General features: G+C 38.6%; 1 protein-coding gene across 1 annotated transcript in view; it reads left to right on the top strand.

Moving 5' to 3' along the window:
- The window catches only part of LOC149014437 (Calcineurin-like metallo-phosphoesterase superfamily protein), a 71,754-nt gene that overhangs the window by 18,967 nt on the left and 30,385 nt on the right, over positions 1-22,402 (top strand). Inside the window, 3 exon segments of the mRNA XM_089155162.1 lie at positions 15,335-15,475; positions 19,347-19,454; positions 19,641-19,869. Coding sequence (XP_089011288.1) covers positions 15,335-15,475; positions 19,347-19,454; positions 19,641-19,869 — 478 coding nt within the window.

Below are 22,402 nucleotides of genomic sequence, written 5' to 3'. Positions count from 1 at the left end.
TTATTATTAGTGGTCAACCATGTACCGGTATTAACATCCTTAGGCCTTGATTTCAGAACTAGTGGTTTCCCTCTTTAGAGTTAAAATTCCAGTATATCTACCAGTTGCGGCAGGCTTGTCCACTTATTAGCTTAAGCCCATCTTTTGAGGTCGGTGAGAATTGTCTTGGAGAACTCAACCCAAGTTCTCGGTCCATGTCTTATTCTGCTACTCAAAAGTCTCCTATTTTATATCTGGTACTCCTAAAACTATTTCAAATCCAACCTTACGGTTTTTGTCAGTCTTTGAGGTTAGTATTAGTTTGCAGAAAGGAAATTCAATCCAACTTTCAGCTTTTTCTGTTGGTTTGTTTGGATTCTGAGTTTTTCCTTTTCCCAGGTCTCAGACTACTTGGTAGAAGACTTATACCACTATTGGACACTTAGCCTTTTCATTATGCCAATAAGTTTCAAACCTTTTTCCAAAGATATGTTCTTTAATAGTCAAGTCTTGGCTACTCTTAGTCTTTGTTGCTTGCTTCCTTGTCATTGTATCTTGGGACCCTCATTGGTGTCCCAGAGGTTGTAGCAGTCAATAAATCTATTCCTTCCTCCTGAACATATCAAACTAAGATGGGACTTTGTCCTAATGGTTTGATGGCTTTCACCACCCAGTTTGCCGGCTAATGCCAACCTCTTAGAGGTGTAACACCTATTATTTGAACTTAGAAGAAGGGCATTCTAGGTTTTCTGCCATCTACATTTGTGTGTCTAGAGCATGGTTATTAAAGCGTCCGCCTAGGCGCGCCTAGGCGACAAAGCGGTTTGTTAACCGCTTAAAATGTAACCGCAAAACAAACGGTCTGATTTCTTGCCGCTTTTTTGCTTAGGCACTACCGCTTTGCCGCCTTTTACGCCATATTGCCGCCTAGATGCTAAAGCAGTCGCTTTTTTTACATTTTGTAATTTGTGCATATTATTATTATTTTTTTAATCATCATTTATTCTACAATGCCGTATATAAATTAAATATGTGAGCCATTTCGGAATCGAGACCCAATTTGCAAATGAACTCCAAGGCCCAAAGTATTTGTCGGCAACAAAATGTGAAGCGTGAGCCATATTCAACATTGATAATCAATGAATCATTAAATAAACAATACTTGGAAATTGGAATAATGAGATCTATTAATTTATCATGTCAGCACTGATTGGTTAAAAAAAGGGAAAAATTGATACATCAATTTTGATTCCAATTCGAATATTATTCATGTATATTTTATAAAAAAGTCATGAACTCATGTTAAAAATAATTTCACTAAACTATATATGAATAATATTGTTATTCATTTCGGATTTGCAACTTGCGAGTGATTAGACGGTGGATTGTTCAGAATAATAAAAAAGGTAATCCATTAATTTATTGCGGCAAACAAATAGACAAATTAAATTCAAAGAATTCCTTATATAAAAAACGATGACATTATAAGTTTATAACGAAATTGTGCTCCATTTTATGAATCACTATATTGCTCAATATACACATTTTTTCATAATTGTGATTCTTGAATGTTTTTTTATTTATATTTTTATGAATGTGATTGTTGAATGTTTGTTTAGTACTTTAATTTATTATAAAAAGTAGTTTAAAAGTAGTTATATTAAAAATATTGACTAAACCGATTTGGTCGCTTTATTGCCACCTAAGCGCCGCTTAGTCGCCTAATCGCCAAGACGGAGCCCCAATCGCTTTAACCGCTTTGCCGCTTTAATAACCATGGTCTGGAGTAGTTGGATATGGTTCTCTTGGTCTTTCTATTCAAATAAGATATATAAGCTTGTACAAAAGGAGGCCACCCTGGAGTTTTGTTGCTAAAGTTTGAAGAAATCCAAACTCCAGAGCAACTTTGGAATTTCTAGGCTTTTTTTTTAATTTTTTTCCCTAAAAACAAGAAGCAACAGGGAGGAGCATCAGACAGGTTTGTTCCAAGTTTCATATTAGTGGGAAGGAAGTTGGAAATGAATTTGAAGACTTTGGGCCCAAAATAGGAGCATAATTGGATATGAAAATGGCAAGGGTTGTGATCTGCCATACCAAGGAGGAGGAAGTTGGCATGGGACCTGGGAAGAGAGAATCCCAAGCCTTGTCAGTGAGAAAGCAACCAATGGATTTCCAACTCTCCAATTTGTGCTAGGTAAAAGAAAGGGGGTGGATGGGAACCTTACCTTATAAAGTTCAAGGTGGCGGCTCGAATTTTCTCATGACCAAACCTCATGACATTGAAAATACCTAGTGAACCAATAGAGGACATGAGGTGGAAGAGATTAGACCCAAGAGGAATTTGGTCCAAGGCTTTTTGTGTAGCATAAATGATTGTGAGCGAAGAGTCAGTTGTGGAATTGAAAGAGAGCTGAAAGAGGATGAATTGCGCAGAAGAGGAAGAGAGAGTAACTGAAGTTAGAGGAGTCCAATAAAATTCACATACATTAGTTGGGGAATGGAAGGATCAAATGGGGACAATTGAAGAGGCGTGGTGGTATGGGCATTCTCCTAAGGAACTTGGTTTCAAGAAGGGTGTAGAAGGAGGAATGGCATTCTTGATGGTGGCCAGAAAATTAAGACCTTTGCCGTTCCTAAGAGAATCTATTGTGAAAGACAATGATGGTAGAATGGCTTATCGATCAATGATCTCAAGCCCTCTATTTATAATTAAGTGGAAAGTATACTATTACAAGGAATAGAATTTTACATGAATACAAACTCTAATTTAACTCCTATACAAACTCTTATTAGACTCCTAATAGAATCCAACACTCCCCCTCAAGTTGAGGCATAGATATTACTCATGCCCAACTTGCCTACAATAGGAAGGAAATCTCTTTCTTTCAAATCCTTAGTGAAAACATCTGCTAGTTGGTCTCCAGATCTTACAAAAGGCATGCAGCTAAGCCCTTGTTCCAACTTTCCTTTGACAAAGAACCTGTCAATTTCAATGTGCTTAGTTTGATCATGTTGCACCGGATTATTAGCAATACTAATAGCAGCTTTGTTGTCACAATATAACATCATAGGGTTTGGAACTTGGACTCCAATATCTTGCAGCAAGCCTTTCAACCATAGTAGCTCACAAACTCCACGAACCATAGCTCTATATTCAGCTTCAGTACTAGATAAAGCTACCACATTCTGTTTTTTACTTCTCCAAGTAACTAGATTACCTCCAATAAAAGTACAGTAACTAGATTACCTCCAATAAAAGTCAGGAAACTCTTTTGAGACTCTTAAGTTGTGTTGTGTGTGATAGGAAGATCTAGATTCGGAAAGAACACCTCTTCTCTAGGACTCTCCCCCTGGAGAGGTGTATATTAAGGGCAAAACTCATGAAAAATTACATCCATGGATACAATGGTTTTCCTGGAAGGAGGATGATAACATTTGTACCCTTTTTGAGTAGCAGAATACCCTAAAAATATGCAGCGTAGGCCGCGGGGAGCCAGCTTACTCTGGTGGGCTGTGATTCTAGCATAACACACACATCCAAAAACCTTTGGGAGAATAACAAAAGAAGAGGCTCCTTGAAGAATCTCATTAGGACATTTAAAACCATGTATCCTACTGGGCATCCTATTCATAAGGTAAGAAGCAATGAGTATAGCATCACTCCAGTATTGGTCAGGTACATTCATAGCAATCATAATGGAACGGGCTATCTCTAAGAGATGCCGATTCTTCCTTTCGGCAATCCCATTTTGGGCAGCTGTATCAACGCAACTGGTTTGATGTATTATGCCAGAGTCAGAGAGATATCTTTGAAATTCACCATCAATATACTTTGTGCCATTGTCACTGCGAAGGATCTTCACAATGGCATTGAACTGAGTTTTAATCATATTATGAAAATCACGAAAACATTGGAAAACCTCATTTTTTTGTTTTAAAAGATAAATCCATATAGAACGAGAGTGACAATCAATAAAAGTAATAAAGTACCTATGGCCAGTAATAGGCACACATCGACAGGGACCCCACACATCAGTATGAATTAGCATAAAAGGAACAGGTTTTCTATTATAAAGAGAAGGTAAATAGGTAGAATGAGTCTGCTTCGCAAAAATGCAGGCTTCACAAAAAAATTATCCTCATTACAAGAAGAAACCAAATAAGGAAATATTTTCTTAAGAGTTCCTAGAGGGGGATGACCTAGCCTACGGTGCCACTGATGAAGGTCTGATATTACCGAATGGACCGGATTAAAAGATGTAGTCAAAGCAGAAGTAGATCCTCCAATTGGCTCGAGCAAATAAAGTCCATTGTCTAGTTTACCATGTCCAATCTCCTTCACCGTGACCAGATCCTGGAAGACACAGTAAGATGGGAAAAATGTCACTTTACAATTCAAGTCATGTGTAAGACTACTGATAGAGAGGAAGTTAGTAGAGAAAGAGGGAATATGTAAAACTTCAGACAAAGAAAGTGATGGAGAATGCTGAATGGTCCCTTTTCCAGCAATGGAAGAATAGGAGCCATCTGCAATGCGAACTTTATCCTTTCCAGAAGTTGGAGAATATTGAAAGAAAGAGGTGGATAAACCTGTCATATGATTTGTGGCTCCTGTATCAATGATCCAAGGAGTAGAAACCGAAGAAGCTTGAAAGCCTGTAAAAGTTTTACCTGAAGTAGCAAGGTAGGAGTTGGTATGGGTAGTAGAGGAAGCAGTGTTCGAAGCTGTACCGGCGGTAGAAGACTGCATAATATGTCGCAGAGTAGCGAACTCCTCTTGTGAAAAACCAATGTCTGCAGAGGGTGTGGTGGAAACTGTCTCAGAGAGATTAGCCTTTGGTTTTCCCTTTCTTTGTGCTCGTTTTTGCTCAAAATCAGCAGGCTTCCCATGCAATTTCCAACAATTTGCCTTGGTATGATATGGTTTGTGACAGTGCTCACACTTGAGAATCTCCTTAGCCGGATCAGATTTAGTGTGAACAGACTGTAAGGCTGATTTCTCCATAATAGGAGTATGAAGCATGGCTAATCGACGACTTTCCTCACACTGAACAAGAGCATAAGACTGTTCTAGTGTAGGAAAGGGAGAACGACTTAAGACTTGCACTCTGATCTGATCGTACTCCACATTCAAACCTGCTAAGAAGTCATATACCTAAATCTTATCAATGTGCTTCTTATAAGTAGTCACATCATCTAGGTTAGTGGGATGATAATCCCCATAATGATCCAACTCTTGCCAAAGACAGCGCAACTCAGCATATTAGTGGGCCACAGTCAGTTCCTTTTGGGTAGTCTCATGAAGCTTCTTTCGTAACTTATAAACCTGTGCATCATTCCCCAACTGTCCATAGGTTTCAGTAGTAGCCTTCCAGATTTGGGCTGCAGTATCAAGTAATAGGTAACCCCGGGCAATATTTGATTGTATGGAATTCAAAAGGAATGACATAATAAAGGAGTCATTTGATATCCATTTATCCTGTAAAACACCTGCGGTAGTGGGTTTAATAGTGGTGCCCGTAATGTATCCAACTAGTCCTCTTCCAGCAATAGTCAGGTAAGCAGAGCGAGACCAGATCAAATAATTTGTTCCATCAAATCTCACGGAAAGAGAATGAAGAGTGGGGTAATGTTCGGAGCCAGTGGAAGCAGGAGTATCATCAAAAGTTGTTTTGTTGACAAAATTATCTGTAGTTCTTCAGTCTTCACCCTTTCGAAGTAACGAAATGTTGCCAGAATGCAATAGCCAAACAACTCAAACAGATCTTCTCTTTTTTTTTTCTTCTACTAAAACAAATAAATTCTGAAAAATATGAACCCTTGAAACATCATATATATATATATATATATAAAATAAAATAGGAATGGTTCAAGTGGGCTTAATTATGGGAACAAAATATGGTTCAGAAATATGGTCTGGTTTGGTCCAGGCTTAATGGGTTTTAGAAGGGCCAGCTTAATGGGTTTTAGAAGGGCAGTTTAAGAAGGGAGACGGGATTTAGGAGGGGGTTACCTGGTTCGATGGCAGAGGCGATGGTAGAGGCTAAAGGCGGAGGCGATGGTTCGACTGTGTAGAAATCGATCGAAACCAGGACTACGAAGGAGATGGTGGTGTTCTTCTGCTCTTCTTCTTTCCTTGATGGTTCGATGGTGCAGAAATCGATCTAAACCAGGACTTCGATGGAGATGGTGGTGTTCTTATGCTCTTCTTCTTTCCTTGATGGTTCGATGGTGCAGAGATCGATCGAAACCAGGTTTGCTCTTCTTCTTTTCTAATCAAACTCACAGTAGTGCAGCGGAACTGAAGAACTGTTAGTAAAAAGTTGGAACTGCCAGCGATGGGTTTGCGATAGGTTTGAAGACTGCCAAAAAAAATGACGGGTTTGAGGAACAGCAATGGGTTTGCAAAAAAAATTAGAAGGAGGTAGGTTTTCAACAGCGAGCGATAGATTTTTGCTTTTCTCTCTCTCTCTCTCTCTCTCTCTCTCTCTTTTCTTTCTCTCTTCCCTAATCGATCTTAGGCTCTGATGCCATGTTGTGAAAGACAATGATGGTAGAATGGCTTATCAATCAATGATCTCAAGCCCTCTATTTATAATTAAGTGGAAAGTATACTATTACAAGGAATAGAATTTTACATGAATACAAACTCTAATTTAACTCCTATACAAACTCTTATTAGACTCCTAATAGAATCCAACAGAATCTGAATACATTGAGAACTATACGAGCTGGGGAATTGATTGCTTGGGATAGAGGCTTTCGGACCTCGTTTCGGCATAGGCAATTGTTGGCTTAGGGGAAGGATTGATAGCCAAGTAAAAAGGGGCCAGGCAAGGTCACCAGCGGTAGTATAAAAGATAAAGTAATGGGGTGGATTGAACAGAGGAAAAGGGGTATTTTTTTGTCGAGAACTCGAATGGCGGAGAACCCAGTGTGGGCTGTTCTCCGATGCAGTCAAAGGGATGATAAGGATGACAACAAGACCTTTACCAGCCATGGTTGGGTTACTAGGAAGTTCTAGAGGAGGATAGAGTGTATACCTAGGTGAATTGCCGGTAGTTTTGCGGGGGCAAGAGAATTGGGGATCAATCATAGCAATAGTTGCTTTGGTGGAGTTAATGGATCTGGTTTTTGGATAGTCTTTTGTAGTCAAAAGGAATTGTTTGAGGGGATGGGAGATTAAAAGCTAGTAGTGGCGGATGTGATGTGTTTTTGGCAAAGTAGGTAGAGGGAATTTTCCAGAGCGAGACCTAGAGTGGTCACCAAATGTTTTATGGTGGATGTAGTGTATATGGAGCTTCATACTAGATGGGTTGCTCAAACCAAAACTTACCATCTTCAACAGTGGTAATGGATGAAGGGGGAAGAGTATCCACGCTAATGTCAATACAGATTCTTGAGAAAGATGGATGATCCATTTGCTTGGTGCACACATCAGGATTGAGGGAATGGCGGATAGTAGAGGCAACAATGTGTACGCAATCAAAAGGGGTGAACAACTGGAACTGAGCTGAAGTCAACATGGTGGAGGTGAAGGTGGTAAGTTTCTCTTTGTTGTATGAAAATTCCTTTGTTCCTATTGAAAGGATTGTGAATATACTAATAACTGACCACATACATCACATCAAATCTTCCCAGTGTGAAAATATTACAACAAAATAAAAGATCACAAAAGATCCTAGCAAATCTGTCCTAAACAAGGAAACCCCAAATATGGAAAGAAAGTAGATCTACTAAATCAGTCTTACAACACTCCCTCTCAAGTTGGAGCATAAATGTTTATTATGCCTAGCTTGCCTATGATATTATTGAACATCTTGACATTTAAGCTCTTCATAAGCACATCAGCCTGCTGACTATCTGAGGTAACAAAGGTATTCTGAACCAGCCCAATCTCAACCTTTTCCTTGATGAAGTGCCTGTTGATCTCTACATGCTTGGTCCTGTCATGCTGTATCAGATTAGGAGCTATGCTGATTGCTGACTTGCTGTCCGAATATAGCTGTATAGGCGCCTCTAAATCTGTCTTGAGCTCCTCAAGTAGCCCCTTCAACCACAGTACGTCACAAATACCTTGAGCTAAAGTCCTAAATTCTGCTTCAGCATTGGATCTTGGAACTATTGCCTTTTTCTTGCTTCTCCTCACTACCAAGTTGCCTCCTACATATGCATAACCACCAAATGTAGACCTCGTTTCATCTGGACATCTTGCCCAGTTTGTGTCTGTGTATGCCTCAACTCTAAGGTGTTTATGAGATTAAATCAAAATGCCTTTCCCTAGAATGGCCTTGAAATATCACAAGATCCGGTATACTGCATCTAGATGTGAAGAATAGGGATCATGCATATACTGACTAGCAAGACCAGTAGGTGATAAATAGATCAACTTCTCGACCAACTTTTGGTAGCTTTTCTTATCAACCTCCTTCTCTTGCCTTCAAGTGTAAATTAGGCTCAAGAGGAGTCTCAGCTGGCTTACAACCTAACGTCCTAGTCTCCTCCATTAAATCTAGAGTATACTTCCTCAGGGAGAGAGAGAGAGAGACTCACCACTGGCCGAATATGCCAGCTTCGACCTGAGGAAATATCTGAGTTTGCCCTTATCCTTTAACTCGAATTCGGTCCCAAAAAAGTCGTCAAGGCTGAAATTCATCCATTGCTGCCTATAATCATAATATCATCCACATATACCATAAATACAGTAGTATTGTAACCATCTCTCTTAACGAATAAGGTATGGTTTGTGTTGCTCTGCTTGTAGCCATAGGAAGTCATTGCTCTATGAAACCTCCCAAACCAAGCCCTAGGAGACTCGTATGGTTTGTGTTGCTCTGCTTGTAGCCATAGGAAGTCATCGCTCTATGAAACCTCCCAAACCAAGCCCTAGGAGAGTGCTTCAGCCCATACGAAGCTCTCTTTGACTTGCACACTTTCCCATGAGTCTCAGGAGTAGAATACCCATGTGGCACATCTATAGACACTTTTTGGAGTTCTCCATGTAGGAAAGCATTATTCACATCTAACTGCTGTAGACTCCTTATTCACAACATATGAAAGAACACCTCAAATAGTGTTCATCTTCACAACTAGAGCAAATGTTTCTTAGTAGTCAATCCCAAAAGTTTGAGTGAAGCCCTTGGCCACTAACCTTGCCTTGTATCTTTCCACGGTCCCATCTGCCTTGTGCTTGATAACAAACACCTATGTGCACCCAATGGCCCTCTTCCTTAAAGGCAAAGACAACAGTTCCCACATTTTTTTTCTTCTAGAGCTTGCATCTAGCTGTCCATTGCTTCCTTCTAGTTATTGTGAGATATGCTTCCTGCCGAGAGTTAGGAACAAAGCTAGGAGACAAGGAGGAAACTAAACTTAGAACTGGGGATAGGGATTGAGATGAAACATAATGGGAATAGGATGCTCAGTGCAAGTTCGTGGCTACTTTCTTAATGCAATTGGTAAGTCCAAAGTAGGATAAAAAAGGGTTAGAGACAAATTCTCTTGGAACGGATCCTTGAGGACTACAAACCGAAGCTTCCAACTGGCTTAAAAGGGGACAATTGCTGCTTTCTTTGATAGGTCTTTAGAGGTTTAAGCTCCCCTTGCACATCATCCACTAGCTGTTCCTATTCGATCATTCCATCTTCTTAAGGAGGATCATCTGCAACTTAGGAGAAATATCCAAAGGAGGAATTAAGCCCAAACCTTTTCACTAAGACTCTCCCCTTGAGGAGGTGTAGGAGAAAAGAAAGGAACTTGTTCCTGGAATACAATATCCATACAGACAAAGAAATGACGAGAACTAGGATGATAACACTTATACCCCATTTGTGTTGGATAACCCAAGAAAATGCACCGTAATTCATGAGGGTCTAACTTAACATGAACATGGTAGTTTTGGGCAAAAACAACACAACAAAAACTTAGGTGGTACAGTAAAGGCTGTTGTCACTTAAAGAGCCTCAAGGGGGCAGCGCTGGTTTAAGACTAGGGAAGGCATTTGGTTAATTAGATAAGCTATAGTATGAGCCGCATCACCCAAAAATGGAGGAGGCACGTGCATAATAAGCATTAGGAAACATGCAACCTTAAGCAGATGTCTATTCTTACGTTTAGTAACCCCATTTTGAGGTGGAGTGTCAAACTCAACTGGTTTGGTGTATGGTGCCATGGTCAACTAGGTAAAAAGAGAAAGCACCACCCAACTACCCAAGTACTTAGTCCCATTATCCGTATGAAGGATTTTGACAATGGCCCCAAAGTGAGTCCTAACCATAGTATGGAAAATTTTGAACTATGAGAAAACACCATAGTATGGAAAATTTTGAACTATGAGCCTATATCTATTTGCACTGGTAATGGATGAATTAACCAAAGACATTCAAGATGAGGTCCCTTGGTGTATGCTTTTTGCGGATGATATTGTGTTGATTGATGAGACCCAAGTGGGGATTAATCCCAAATTAGAATCATGGAGAGTAGCTTTGGAATCAAAAGGCGTTAAACTTAGTAGATTGAAGACAGAATATCTAGTTTGTAACTTTAGTCATGATCGGGCAGATAATGAGGTGGTGATACTTGACGATAAAGAGATTCCTTAGAGTGATTGTTTTAGGTACCTAGGTTCAATCATAATTAAAAGAGGTGATTTAGAGGATGAGGTTTCCCAATGAATTAAAATAGGGTGGATGAAGTGGAGAGGTGCGTCCTGGGTCTTATGTGATCGGCGTATTCCATTAAAGCTTAAAGGAAAATTGTATAGGACTGTTGTTCGACCAGCTATGATGTACGGTGCAGAATGTTGGGCTGTTAAAAAGAATCATATAGATAAACTCAGTGTAGCAGAAATGAGGATGCTAAGATGGATGAGTGGCAAAACTAGGATGGATAAGATAAAAAATGATCATATTAGAGTTGGTCTAGGAGTTGCTCCCATAAGTGATAAGCTTCGAAAAAGTCGTTTGAGGTGGGACAGCCACGATCAACAGAGACCTATAAATGCCCCTGTACGGAGAAGTGATATAATCCAGATTGAAGGAACTAGAAGAGCTAGGGGTAGACCTAAGATAACCTTAGGAGAAGTGGTGAGAAAGGATATGTATAGCTTAGGCCTTGTATCTAGCATGGCCTCGAACAGAACTGATTGGAGGGCAAGAATCCATGTAGCCGACCCCATTTAGTTGGGACAAGGCTTATTGTTGTTGTTGTTGAGAAAACATCACTCTTTTGGAGAAGTAAGTAAAACCACGTGGTCCTAGTGCAACAGTTAACAAATGTGTCAAAAACACCTATTGCCAGAGAAAGACACAGTCTGAGAAGGGCCCTACACGTCAGAGTAAATAATTGAAAAAGGAACAATACTACGATGGTCTAAAATAGGGTTAAACATCCCTAGTCTATTTGGCTAAAATATAGGCCTTACAATAAGAAATTATATATATTAACCAAATCCGGGAATAACTTAGGCAAAACAGGGTGACAAACGGGGCTAAGATGATGATACCATTACAATAAAGTAAACAGGGCAGGAGAGGTCGGATTTGAGGCCATAGAAAGAGCTGATGGATATCCATTTAGCAAGTAGAGCCCCCCTTCTTGTTTACCACTGCCAATTGTATGCCCCATTTTTAGGTCGTGAAACACATAGTGAGAAGGGGAAAATGGTTATTTTGCAGTTCATATCACGAATAAGGCTACTAATAGATAAAAGGTTAGCCGAAAACTTAGGAACATGTGAAACAAAAGATAAGAGTAAGAGAAGGCAAAGATATAATAGATCCTTTCCCAAAGATTGGGAAAGCGACCCATCAGCTGTTCGAACATCCTGAGCAATGGGAATAGAGGAATAAGTATGAAATGAGGAAGATGAGTTAGTCATTTGGTCAGTTGCCCTAAAATCGATTATCCATCAGTGATAAGTCGAATTGACACTATGAGAACCGAAAATACTTATGGTGGATGGTGGATCAAAAGAGGTAACAATGGAAGAAGCTACACTCCCATTGGAAGTCATTGTTGGGGGAGACATGTCAAGTGTAGATATCAACTGGCAAAGGTGTTGAAGCTTGTGTGAGGAAAGAGGTGCCGGAGTACTCGGGTTGTTAGAACTAGCATGCGAATGCTTGATTGCTATCCCTATTTCCACTCCTACCTCCTCCATGGGAATTTCCTGGTCTTCCATGTAACTTTTAACACTTATGTTTTGTATGATGTTCTTTTCCACAACACTTGCACTTCACTAAAGCGCGAGTATAACCAGAACCAGGTTTATTGCTGCTAGAACTAGCCACTAATGCAGACCTATCAGATTTTTTAGTGTGTTCTATTATTGTCCTCTGATTGTCCTCAGTGTCAACTGTCAACTATAGCATAAGCTTGCTCCAAAGAAGGAAAAGGTTTCTGAAAAAAATTTGAGCTCGAATTTGATCATATTCAATATTTAACCCTGCCAAAAAAATCATACACTGACCTTGTCATCCCATTTTTGATAGGCAGCAATATCTCTTGCATAAGATGGAGTAAAATGACCATAGAAGTTAAGAGTCTGGTAATAGCCTCGAAGAGTGTTGTAGTATTGAGACAAGGTAAGCTTTTTTTGTTGCAGCTGTTGAATTTTCCATATGATTTCAAAGCATTGTGCATCATTCCCAACCTTGGAATATGTCTCCTTGGCAACCTGACATATTTTAGCAGCATCCGGAAGGAGGAGGGAACTCTCTACAATTCTTGGTTCAATGGAATTAAAGAGGACTCCCATAACCAAGCATTCATCTATCTCCCACTTATTTTAAGCCACACCAAGAGAAGAAGGCTTGATAGAGGTTCCATGAAGATGGCCAGTCAAACTGTGAGCACTAACAACAAAAGAATTAGAATGAGAGTGGCGATGATAATTTGTTCCATTAAGCTTAACAATGGTCATCTGAAAGGGAGAAAAATCACAATCCCATGAACATTGGAAATGGGAGGACCTCCATGCCAAATGCACCAGAAGAGGCGGAGGAGACTATATCGGCCATCGCAGGACAAGAACATGTCACGGTTTAAGGAAAAAAAATTTAGTAGGAAAAGAATACTCACTACCAAAAAGGTTCATTTGTATGGGGCGATGGACCTAGGAGTGTTGTACAAATGATCGGATGCCCCTAGAGCCTATCGCATGATGATGGAGGGAAAAAGAAAAAAAGAAGAGGTGATGGGCTCTGGTTGGGTTAAATGGTTCTGGTTAGTTTCTAGTTTGGTTCTTGTTAGGTTCTGGTTGGTTTGATGGGTTTTGGAGCAGGTCTGGTTGGGTTTGATGGGTTCAATGGTTGCGATGTAAAGAAGGTTTGAAAACCAAATTTCAGTGGTTGAGGCAATGGTGTTTCATTACAACTTGAGTCACAGGTTGAGAAAGAAGAGGAAGAAGGTTTAGAGGAAAGCAAAAAAAGGATCGATTGAGGTTTTAGAAGTAAAAAATAGAGAGACGATGCCTCTGTGATGGCTTTCAGGTGCAGGCGATGAGGTTTTTGTTGGTTGTTGAAGAGAAAACAGGGATGGAGTTGATGTAACCCCAAGTTTGGGCTACAAAATCTTCAGGATCTCTCTTTAAAACACCTCCTCTGCTGCCTAGGCAACTTAGAGCAGAACCGAGAGAAAGGGAAAGGGTTTGCAGAAAATTCTGGATTGTAGAAGGGGAACCAAGAGCAGAAAGGAGAAAAGACTTGAACAAATAGCCAAAACTGCTCCTCACTTACAATCACAAGCCTCAAAGAGCAGAGAACTTTAGGAAAATTAGAGGGCTGAAGCACAAAACCAGCCACAGGTTCCCTTAGGGTTCCCAATGACTCTCTCGGTTAAGTAATCAAACAAAATTTATTCATCAAAACGGTCTTTGCTTACAACCCAAATTGGTATTTATAGACTACTAATTCTTTCCTAATTTAACACAAACTCTACTCAAACAAGACTCTTGCAAAAGGAAATAACTCTTTCCTTTGAATCCAAATAAAAAATAAGACTCTTTGTTTTAAAAAGGAAACTACTGCAAAACAATTTACTGAACTCAAACTCTTACCTAACTGGGACTTCAAACCAAAATAATACCCTGCTACTCTACCTGGACCCATTCCAGCCCTTAAGATTTGTCCTAGGGGCAGTAATAGACAGATTACCCCCCTGATTTTATGAATTACACTGGGGGCTTTAGCCCCTCTTTCGGCCCTGCCTGGGCTGCTGCTGGCTGGATACATCAGAAGTGCTTCTGTGATGGCTTTCAGTTGTAGAGATCTGACGATGCAAAAAATAGGTGAAAACAAAAGAATTGATGGTGGCGGAAGGGCTAGAAGACCTAGCAATGATAAGGGAAGGGGAGTTGGTGCTTGATTGTGTTATGAGATGAGTTTCTTCCAACCCTTCTCTATTTCTCTCTCTCTCTCTCTCTCTCTCTCTCTCTCTCTCTCTTCTGTGGTGAGCGCACAATGGTGGAGAGTGGTACTCTACAATTGAGAGAGACGAAGAGAAAGGGATGACGGCTTAGTGATGGATTCAATCATTCAATTTGGCTCGATACCATGTTGAAAGGATTGTGAAATCTTAACTTGTGTCTGAAGGACACCACATGAGCTTTATTTATAATAATAACTTAACTAAATACATAACAAATCAAATCTTCCCAGTGTGGGAATGTTACAAGTAAATAAAAGATTGTAAAAGGTCCTGGCAAATCCACCCTAAACAAGGAAACCCCAATATGGAAAGTAAGTCTACTAAATCTGTCTTACTACGGTTCCCCACAGTCCAAGGGGCTTCATCCAATGCATAAGCTCTGGTGTCTTCACAGTGGAACTTGAAGATGAAAACACCATATTAGCACATAATTAGCAATTGAACTTTGGGCTTTCCGTTGTTTAGAAGAAATAATTTCACTCTCAGGTGAGTATCGAGAGGTTGCTTAGGTGTCCAAGTGTTTCTATTGGGGCCTAGGCAATGACAGCCTAATTGCAACTTGCAAGGACCTTGCACTGGTGTTATTGTTCTGGAACCCATTATTAGCCCTTATTTATGCCTAGTATCAAATTCATTCACTTATGATATTAGTCATAATTAAGCACCACTTATTTATAAGTCATTCACTCTGAATTCTGCCTGTTCACCAAAAATAGTAGAAGAGTCTGTCATGGAAGGGGTTGATTTGCATTGACTATAATGATGCTGGGTGATCTTTGAAAAGTGCCAGGATTGAGATTAGATTCTACAAATAGGTCAAAAGTTTGTTGAGCTACACTAGCACCACTTGTCCACCTGGGAATTTGCAAGAAATTGACGTGGTGAAAAATTATGTACTTTCATTCTTATTGTGTATGATTTGCTTCAGGTTATTCTTTTAGACACAAGATACCATAGAGACCCATTATTCAGTGATGGATGTATTTTGGGTAGCTCACAATGGAGTTGGTTGGAGAAAGAGTTGAATGGTCCAGAAACAGCACTTACGATCATTGGATCTTCTATTCAGGTACTTAAGGATTGCTCTCTATTCTATCAGGTATCATGTTTGCATTTATAGAATGATTTTTAAAGTTGCTTCCCCCTCTAGCTGAAAGTTATGTAAAATGAGGTTGAGGTATTGTCTATAGTATTAAAAGGTTGGACCAATTTTCCAGTCTTGGCTTTATTTTTTCCTCCCTCTGGCTGTTTTGAGTGTTACTTTGGCAGTAATTGTGCTTTATATTTGGGTTCAGTTATTGATGAAACAACTTGCTGCTTATATCAAACTACTATGAGTTGTAACTGAGGATCATACATCATATGTTTCAGAGTGGGTTGTACCAGCTCAACTGTATGATAGTTTTTTGGCTACAATGTTTCATCAAGACTTTCCTTTTTCTAGAAAATGGTCTTCAAGACTTTCAAAGACAATGGTCTTCAAGACTTTCAAAGACAATGGTCTTATGTCCTATCTACTTTCTGTTATTTAATCACTATCAAAAAGCCTTAGGCATTCCCAAGTGCAATAGGCAGCTAATGCGATTGAAAGCTCTCTTTAGACACCTTATGAATTCACTATATCTGATTTTCCTATCGAGAATAATCTTGCCAAGGTGATGTGGAATATTTTGTTTGTCATCATTATTGTCAGAGTGTGTCTGAAGTATGTGTTTCCGATAAGCCCCTGGTGTCGAAGGTGTACACATGCAACAAATGGAGGGGCGGGGATCATCCTCAATTGGACATGTGGAGGGCAGAACCAACTAAAAAGGGCTGGGACAGCTGGCAAGAGGCTATGGGGAGCAACCACACTCTTGCTGGAGAATTACAGAAGTTATGGCCTACTTGTGTGGACATTGGAGCTGTACCTTACTTACCTGTGATATGTGACTTTTTGCTCAAATTTTGTTTGTTAGTGTGGAGATTCCTCCCTGTTACTAACATTATTTGGATTGCTGCTATACTTATGAATTTTGTTTGTCTTCAATATCGCTGATTGCTTTCATTATTGGATGGTTTGTTCGACATGAAGAATTTTTTTTCTTCTTTTTTTCAAGTTGATTATCTCTTGGGTGAAATTCTCTCAATGTTTATTAGTGTTTGCTATTGCTACACGGTTCAAGACTGGTGTTGCCTTTCAAGTTTTATTCTTATTGTCCAAGTTGGAGTTTTCTTTGTGTATGCTCCAGCTTGAGGGGGAGTGTTGAGAATTGCAGCAACCTTGGCGGACAAGCCACACAAGTTTCTATTTTGAAGAAGTTTATATTTTGGAGAAGCAGTCTTTGTTTACAAGTTTTGAAAAATCAGGGTTTCTATTATGGTTACTTTATAATTTTCTTCTTGTTTGGTTAACAAATAATCTCCCTAAGATAGTTTCCTTTTAACTAGATTTAGGAGATTCTATGCAATGTGTAATTTTTGTTTTAGCTGTAACTTAGTTTAGGAAACTTTCCTAAACTAAGACTTGATTTTACATTATAAATAAAGTACCAAGGGAGAGCCAAAGCATATACATGCAAGCTCTCTCCCTTTTTCTTCTCTTCTTCTTATTCTTCTTCTTCAATCTTCTTCTATTCTTCTTTTTATTTTTGAATTCCTTTTCAATCCCTAGGCTGATTACATGTGCTGAAATTCTATCAAAGTTGTTGATTATCTTCTGTGTGAAGTTCTCTTGGTGTTTATTCGTATTTGCTGTTGCTACTTATGTCCAGGATTGATGAAGCTTTTTATATATGTTCCTGCTATTACAAGGTAGAGCCTTTGACATGTATACTCCAGCTTGAGGGGGAGTGTTAAAATATGCATGATTTACCACCTCAATGGCAACCACATTATGTGGGATCCACTATAGAATGGATTGGATTTTATCTTATTTTCTTAGCTCATGTTTACTAGATTTGGATACTTTCTATTCTCTTCACTTTCTATGTAGCTTGACTAGCAAGCAATACTTAGGGATCTTGTAATATTTGAAGATCTTGTAACCCAACTTAGGAATATTTGAAGATCTCTCTAATCTAGGAACTTTTCAAGCACTTCCAAGGGGGAGAGCTGCATCTTGCATAACTCTCCATTTCCTCCGTCTCCATCTCTTCTTCTTCTCCACTTCTTCTCTCTTCCTTCAGCTCTCTATTATTTCTAGTTTTTTTAATGTTTATTCGGCTACAATTTGTTTCACAATTTATATGTATACTGGTACCAATAATAAAACCGATAAAAAAAAAGAAGAGATTTGATAATGAATTGAATGTTGAATGTGAAGTGCCCATGTGGCTATGGCTTTTGAAATCTTCTTTGCCCCCCTCTGTGATTTCCCTTCTCCCTTGTGACTCTGATATCCACATCTTCCCCAATTTTGCTCTACCAACATGCCGGGCTCTCCTTGACTTGAGTTGTGGCTTCATTCATTGATTCCATTGGCTTGGGCTTTTAGTTTTTATATTTGGTAAATTTTTTTGGTTTGATTTGTAACTTGTTATTCAATCATCAGTTGATTTTGTGGTAATCAGAGTATCTTCTGAAACATCTAGCTGTTACTGGCTATCCAACTGTTGGATAACTTGCTTATGTTAGGGTGTGGTACAGGTGCTAAGTTGATCTATATTCATTCGAATTCAAGCCCTTTAACTGTGATCATTGAGCCTCCTTTGTTGTTGTAATCACTGTACAAGATTCATCGAATTTGCACTTTTGGAACCTCGAAACGAAAAATCTCGAGTTTTGATCGAAATTTGGTTCAACCCAGCTGGACCAATTGGTTCATGAGAAAAAAAAATTCCCAAATTTCGTGGGAAACATGGGAAATTTTGTGAAAACTTGGGAATTTTTCCTACAAGTTTCATAGTTTTTCCAAATTTTCGATCTTTTTGTTTATTTCATGTTTTCCCAAATACCACGACAAATACCTCCTCCATCAGTACTTTCCTATCCAAATTGCGTATTCCCTCAGACTGGTTATCTTAGGCATGTTGATGATCAAATTTATAAAGCTACAATTGTCGATTGGCTTGACAACCATAGGCATAAAAATGTCATGGGATGTCTATGTTTGTTGGTTGGAGGAGAGGATGTTGCAAGCACAATATTACTCAATTCATGGAATGGATCTACCGAGGCACTCCTCTTGGCACTGAGTTGTACTTTCTTTTTATTGTCAGTTACTTTGTATTTGATGTTTTGAACTTAGAAGTTATATATTGAATGTTATGTACTTAACTAGTTAAGTTTATAGTATACTTTTCAGACAACTCTACATTGATGTTATGTACATTGAATGACATATCTATATTGATTTTTTTTAGCAAAATGCATGTGCCAATGTGTTCTTTATACTCTAATTTGCTTAAATGTTGAGTCCCATCCTAAAGTACTCCCTAAAACCTATCAAAACTTGATGTCGAAACTTGCACAAAAAAGTCCCAAATTTTCCTCGAAATTTCCCGGTTTCCCATCTAGGTTTCCCATTTTCACCTAGTCGAAACTTGAGTTTCCTTCGAATTTTTTTCTATGGCTCTAATGACTGTTGGAGGTGAACAGTTCTACTTATGGTTAGGAAATTTGTTTACTTTTCGGTGAACATAGCACTATCACCAAGGTTGCTATTTCATCTTGCAACTCCCATAAAATTATGACAAAGTTATGTTTCTTGTTCTTGTAAAAATCATTGGAGGGTGTAGGCCCCCCTTCTTTATTTTTAACTCCACATCAGTAACTGAATTAGGAAACCTCTGTTTGTGATAGGAGGAACCCCTTGCAACCTTAGTCTCTCCAAAATAGGAATTAATTGTAAAAATAGAAACTAACTATTTAATTGCTTTAGTAAGGTACATTTTGTTTAGTGAAGAAGAAATTATTCATCCAAGTACTTTGATGGCGATTAATTTCCCCCCCCCATCCAGGTCATATCAAATCTTTCTGCAACAACTGGCCCGTTATTTTATCTGGAGTCATGGGGGCGTTTTCCTAGCGAGAGGGATCGGTTGGTTAAATTGATATCGGACAGCAAGGTGACAATCTTCTACCTATTCGCCAAATTCACACTCATGTTTTATAAATTCTTTTTGCTCCATAAACTGAAGAGAAATTTTCTGCTGCAATTGCCAAAATGGGAAACATTACCTGTTTTACAAGCAAATAGAAATGTCAATTTATTTAACCGGTTGAGTTTTCGTTGTGGTTGTCTTCTCATGCAGAGAGCTGGGGTTTTATTCATTAGTGGTGATGTTCATTTTGGAGAGGTCTCACGTCACGACTGTGCCTTGGAGTATCCACTGTATGACATAACTTCTAGTGGGCTTACTCAATCTGTTGAAAAGTCCATTCCATCTTCATTGCATTTCTTGTTGAGAGTTGTAGCTTGGCTGACTCCGACTACAATGAGAATTATATGTCCAAATTGCCGATACAAGTCATGCACATATGGTATTCTATCCCCTTGTCAAAGTTCTCTTTTGTTTTGTTTTTTGTTTTTTAATTATTATTTTTTATTTCTAATATAGAATTAAACAAATATTTATTAGATAGAAGATGGTCACATACTCTAGCTGCTTTGCTTCCTCTCTAGTTACATGAATCTCCACCCAAAATTCCATCCTATTTAAGGATATATAATGAACTGATAAGAGGATCAGCCTCAATTGTGCATTCATGTGTGTAATACAATCTAAGGGTTAGGAATATTTACCCCAGTTAACCCGCAAAACGGAAATTTAGAAACAAGAATGGAAGTAATTAACCTAGGGTCTGAAACAAACCAGTCACCAATATTATGATAAGCCTTTGGTTTGTGTATGTAGGTCAATAGGTGAACTGCCATTTGTAAGTATCATAATATTCCAATTGCTTGATTGTGAAACATGACCCAAACACCAAATTAGCAACAAGGTGGCTGGACAAAATGCCCATCAGAGGGAGCTCTGATTTGAAAAGATTGGTGTTCTGTTTTTGAATGATTGTGCTGCAAATTTGAGATGATTCCAATGGCCGGAACTTCAGTTATGGAGGTGGACTGAAGTTAGAAACTTTGGGTTTTAATGGTGGAATGGGGTTATGGATGAATGAATTGAAGGAATGAATGAAGGGAAATGTGAGACGGGATGCATGGAGGAAAAGGGGGTTTAATCACTCCAGATATATCAATTACAAACCTTTTTGATTGAGGAATCAGCAGCTGTTCTACACAGCAGATGGTGAGTGTTTGATCATAATACATGTTGATTCTCTTCAAGCAGTGACAGAAACACAGGCAGTAATAATAGGTTTTAAACATGGTTATTAAAGCGTCCGCCTAGGCGGCAAAGCGGTTTGTTAACCGCTTAAAATGTAACCGCCAAACAAACGGTCTGATTTCTTGCCGCTTTTTTGCTTAGGCACTACCGCTTTGCCGCCTTTTGCGCCATATTGCCGCCTAGATGCTGAAGCAGCCGCTTTTTTTACATTTTGTAATTTGTGCATTTTATTATTATTTTTTTTAATCATCATTTATTCTACAATGCCGTATATAAATTAAATATGTGAGCCATTTCGGAATTGAGACCCAATTTGCAAATGAACTCCAAGGCCCAAAGTACTTGTCAGCAACAAAATGTGAAGCATGAGTCATATTCAACATTGATAATCAATGAATCATTAAATAAACAATACTTGGAAATTGGAATAATGAGATCTATTAATTTATCATGTCAGCACTGATTGGTTAAAAAAAGGGAAAAATTGATACATCAATTTTGATTCCAATTCGAATAGTATTCATGTATATTTATAAAAAAGTCATGAACTCATGTTAAAAATAATTTGATTAAACTATATATGAATAATATTTTTATTCATTTCGGATTTGCAACTTGCGAGTGATTAGATGATGGATTGTTCAGAATAATAAAAAATGTAATCCATTAATTTATTGCGGCAAACAAATAGACAAATTAAATTTAAAGAATTCCTTATATAAAAAGCGATGACATTATAAGTTTATAACGAAACTGTGCTCCATTTTATGAATCACTATATTGCTCAATATACACATTTTTTCATAATTGTGATTCTTGAATGTTTTATTTTATTTATATTTTTATGAATATGATTGTTGAATGTTTGTTTAGTACTTTAGTTTATTATAAAAAGTAGTTATATTAAAAATATTGACTAAACCGATTTGGTCGCTTTATTGCCGCCTAAGCGCCGCTTAGTCGCCTAATCGCCAAGACGGAGCCCCAATCGCTTTAACCGCTTTGCCGCTTTAATGACCATGGTTTTAAACAAGAGAGGAGGCAAAGATAGGTAGACTTAACCCTCTCAGCAAATCCTAAACTCATTACCATCTCAACCGCTGCTACCCATTTAGGTTTTGTTTATTCCCATCCCTTACCAAAACCCAAGTTTAACTAAGTTGTTTGTTGTAAGTCATAAATTGAGTCTAGAGGGTAGTTTGGTCTATTAAGGAGTCTTTGTTGGTTATGTTTTTTAGTCCTACACCGGGTGTCATTGTACTTGCTCATTCATATCTATTATTATAAATAAAGCCCTGCTATGTGACAGAGACATAAAGTTTCTCACAACATCTTCAACATGGTATCAGAGGTATCAAAGCCAACTTTGATCCATCGTTGAGCACAAGAAAAAATATGGAGAGAGGAGAAAACAAATCATAATCGCCGACTCTCATTGAATCACCTCTGTTTTTTTCTTCTTTCTTCTTCATCGCCAAGTGCCCAGTAGCCCATCACACCATGCACCAATAAACCTATTGAGCCGACAAAAAAAAAAAAATAGAACCCATTGAACCCTTAGCATTGCAAGTTTAGAAGGTTGTCCCCCCCCCCCCCCCCCCCCCAAAAAAAAAAAAAGAAGAAGAAGAGGAACAGAAAACCATGCAAGGCTATTCTAAATTAGAAAACCATGCAAGGCTATTCTAAATTTTCTCACCTCTCCATGTTCTAAATTTTTATTTTCCAGT

Source organism: Hakea prostrata, chromosome 5 (genome assembly GCF_041222555.1).
Source record: "Hakea prostrata isolate BN-2017 chromosome 5, UWA_Hpros_2, whole genome shotgun sequence".
In the NCBI taxonomy this organism is placed as follows: domain Eukaryota; kingdom Viridiplantae; phylum Streptophyta; class Magnoliopsida; order Proteales; family Proteaceae; genus Hakea; species Hakea prostrata.
The sequence above is the reverse complement of the archived record's forward strand: the minus strand, read 5'-3'. Positions and strand labels throughout refer to the sequence as shown.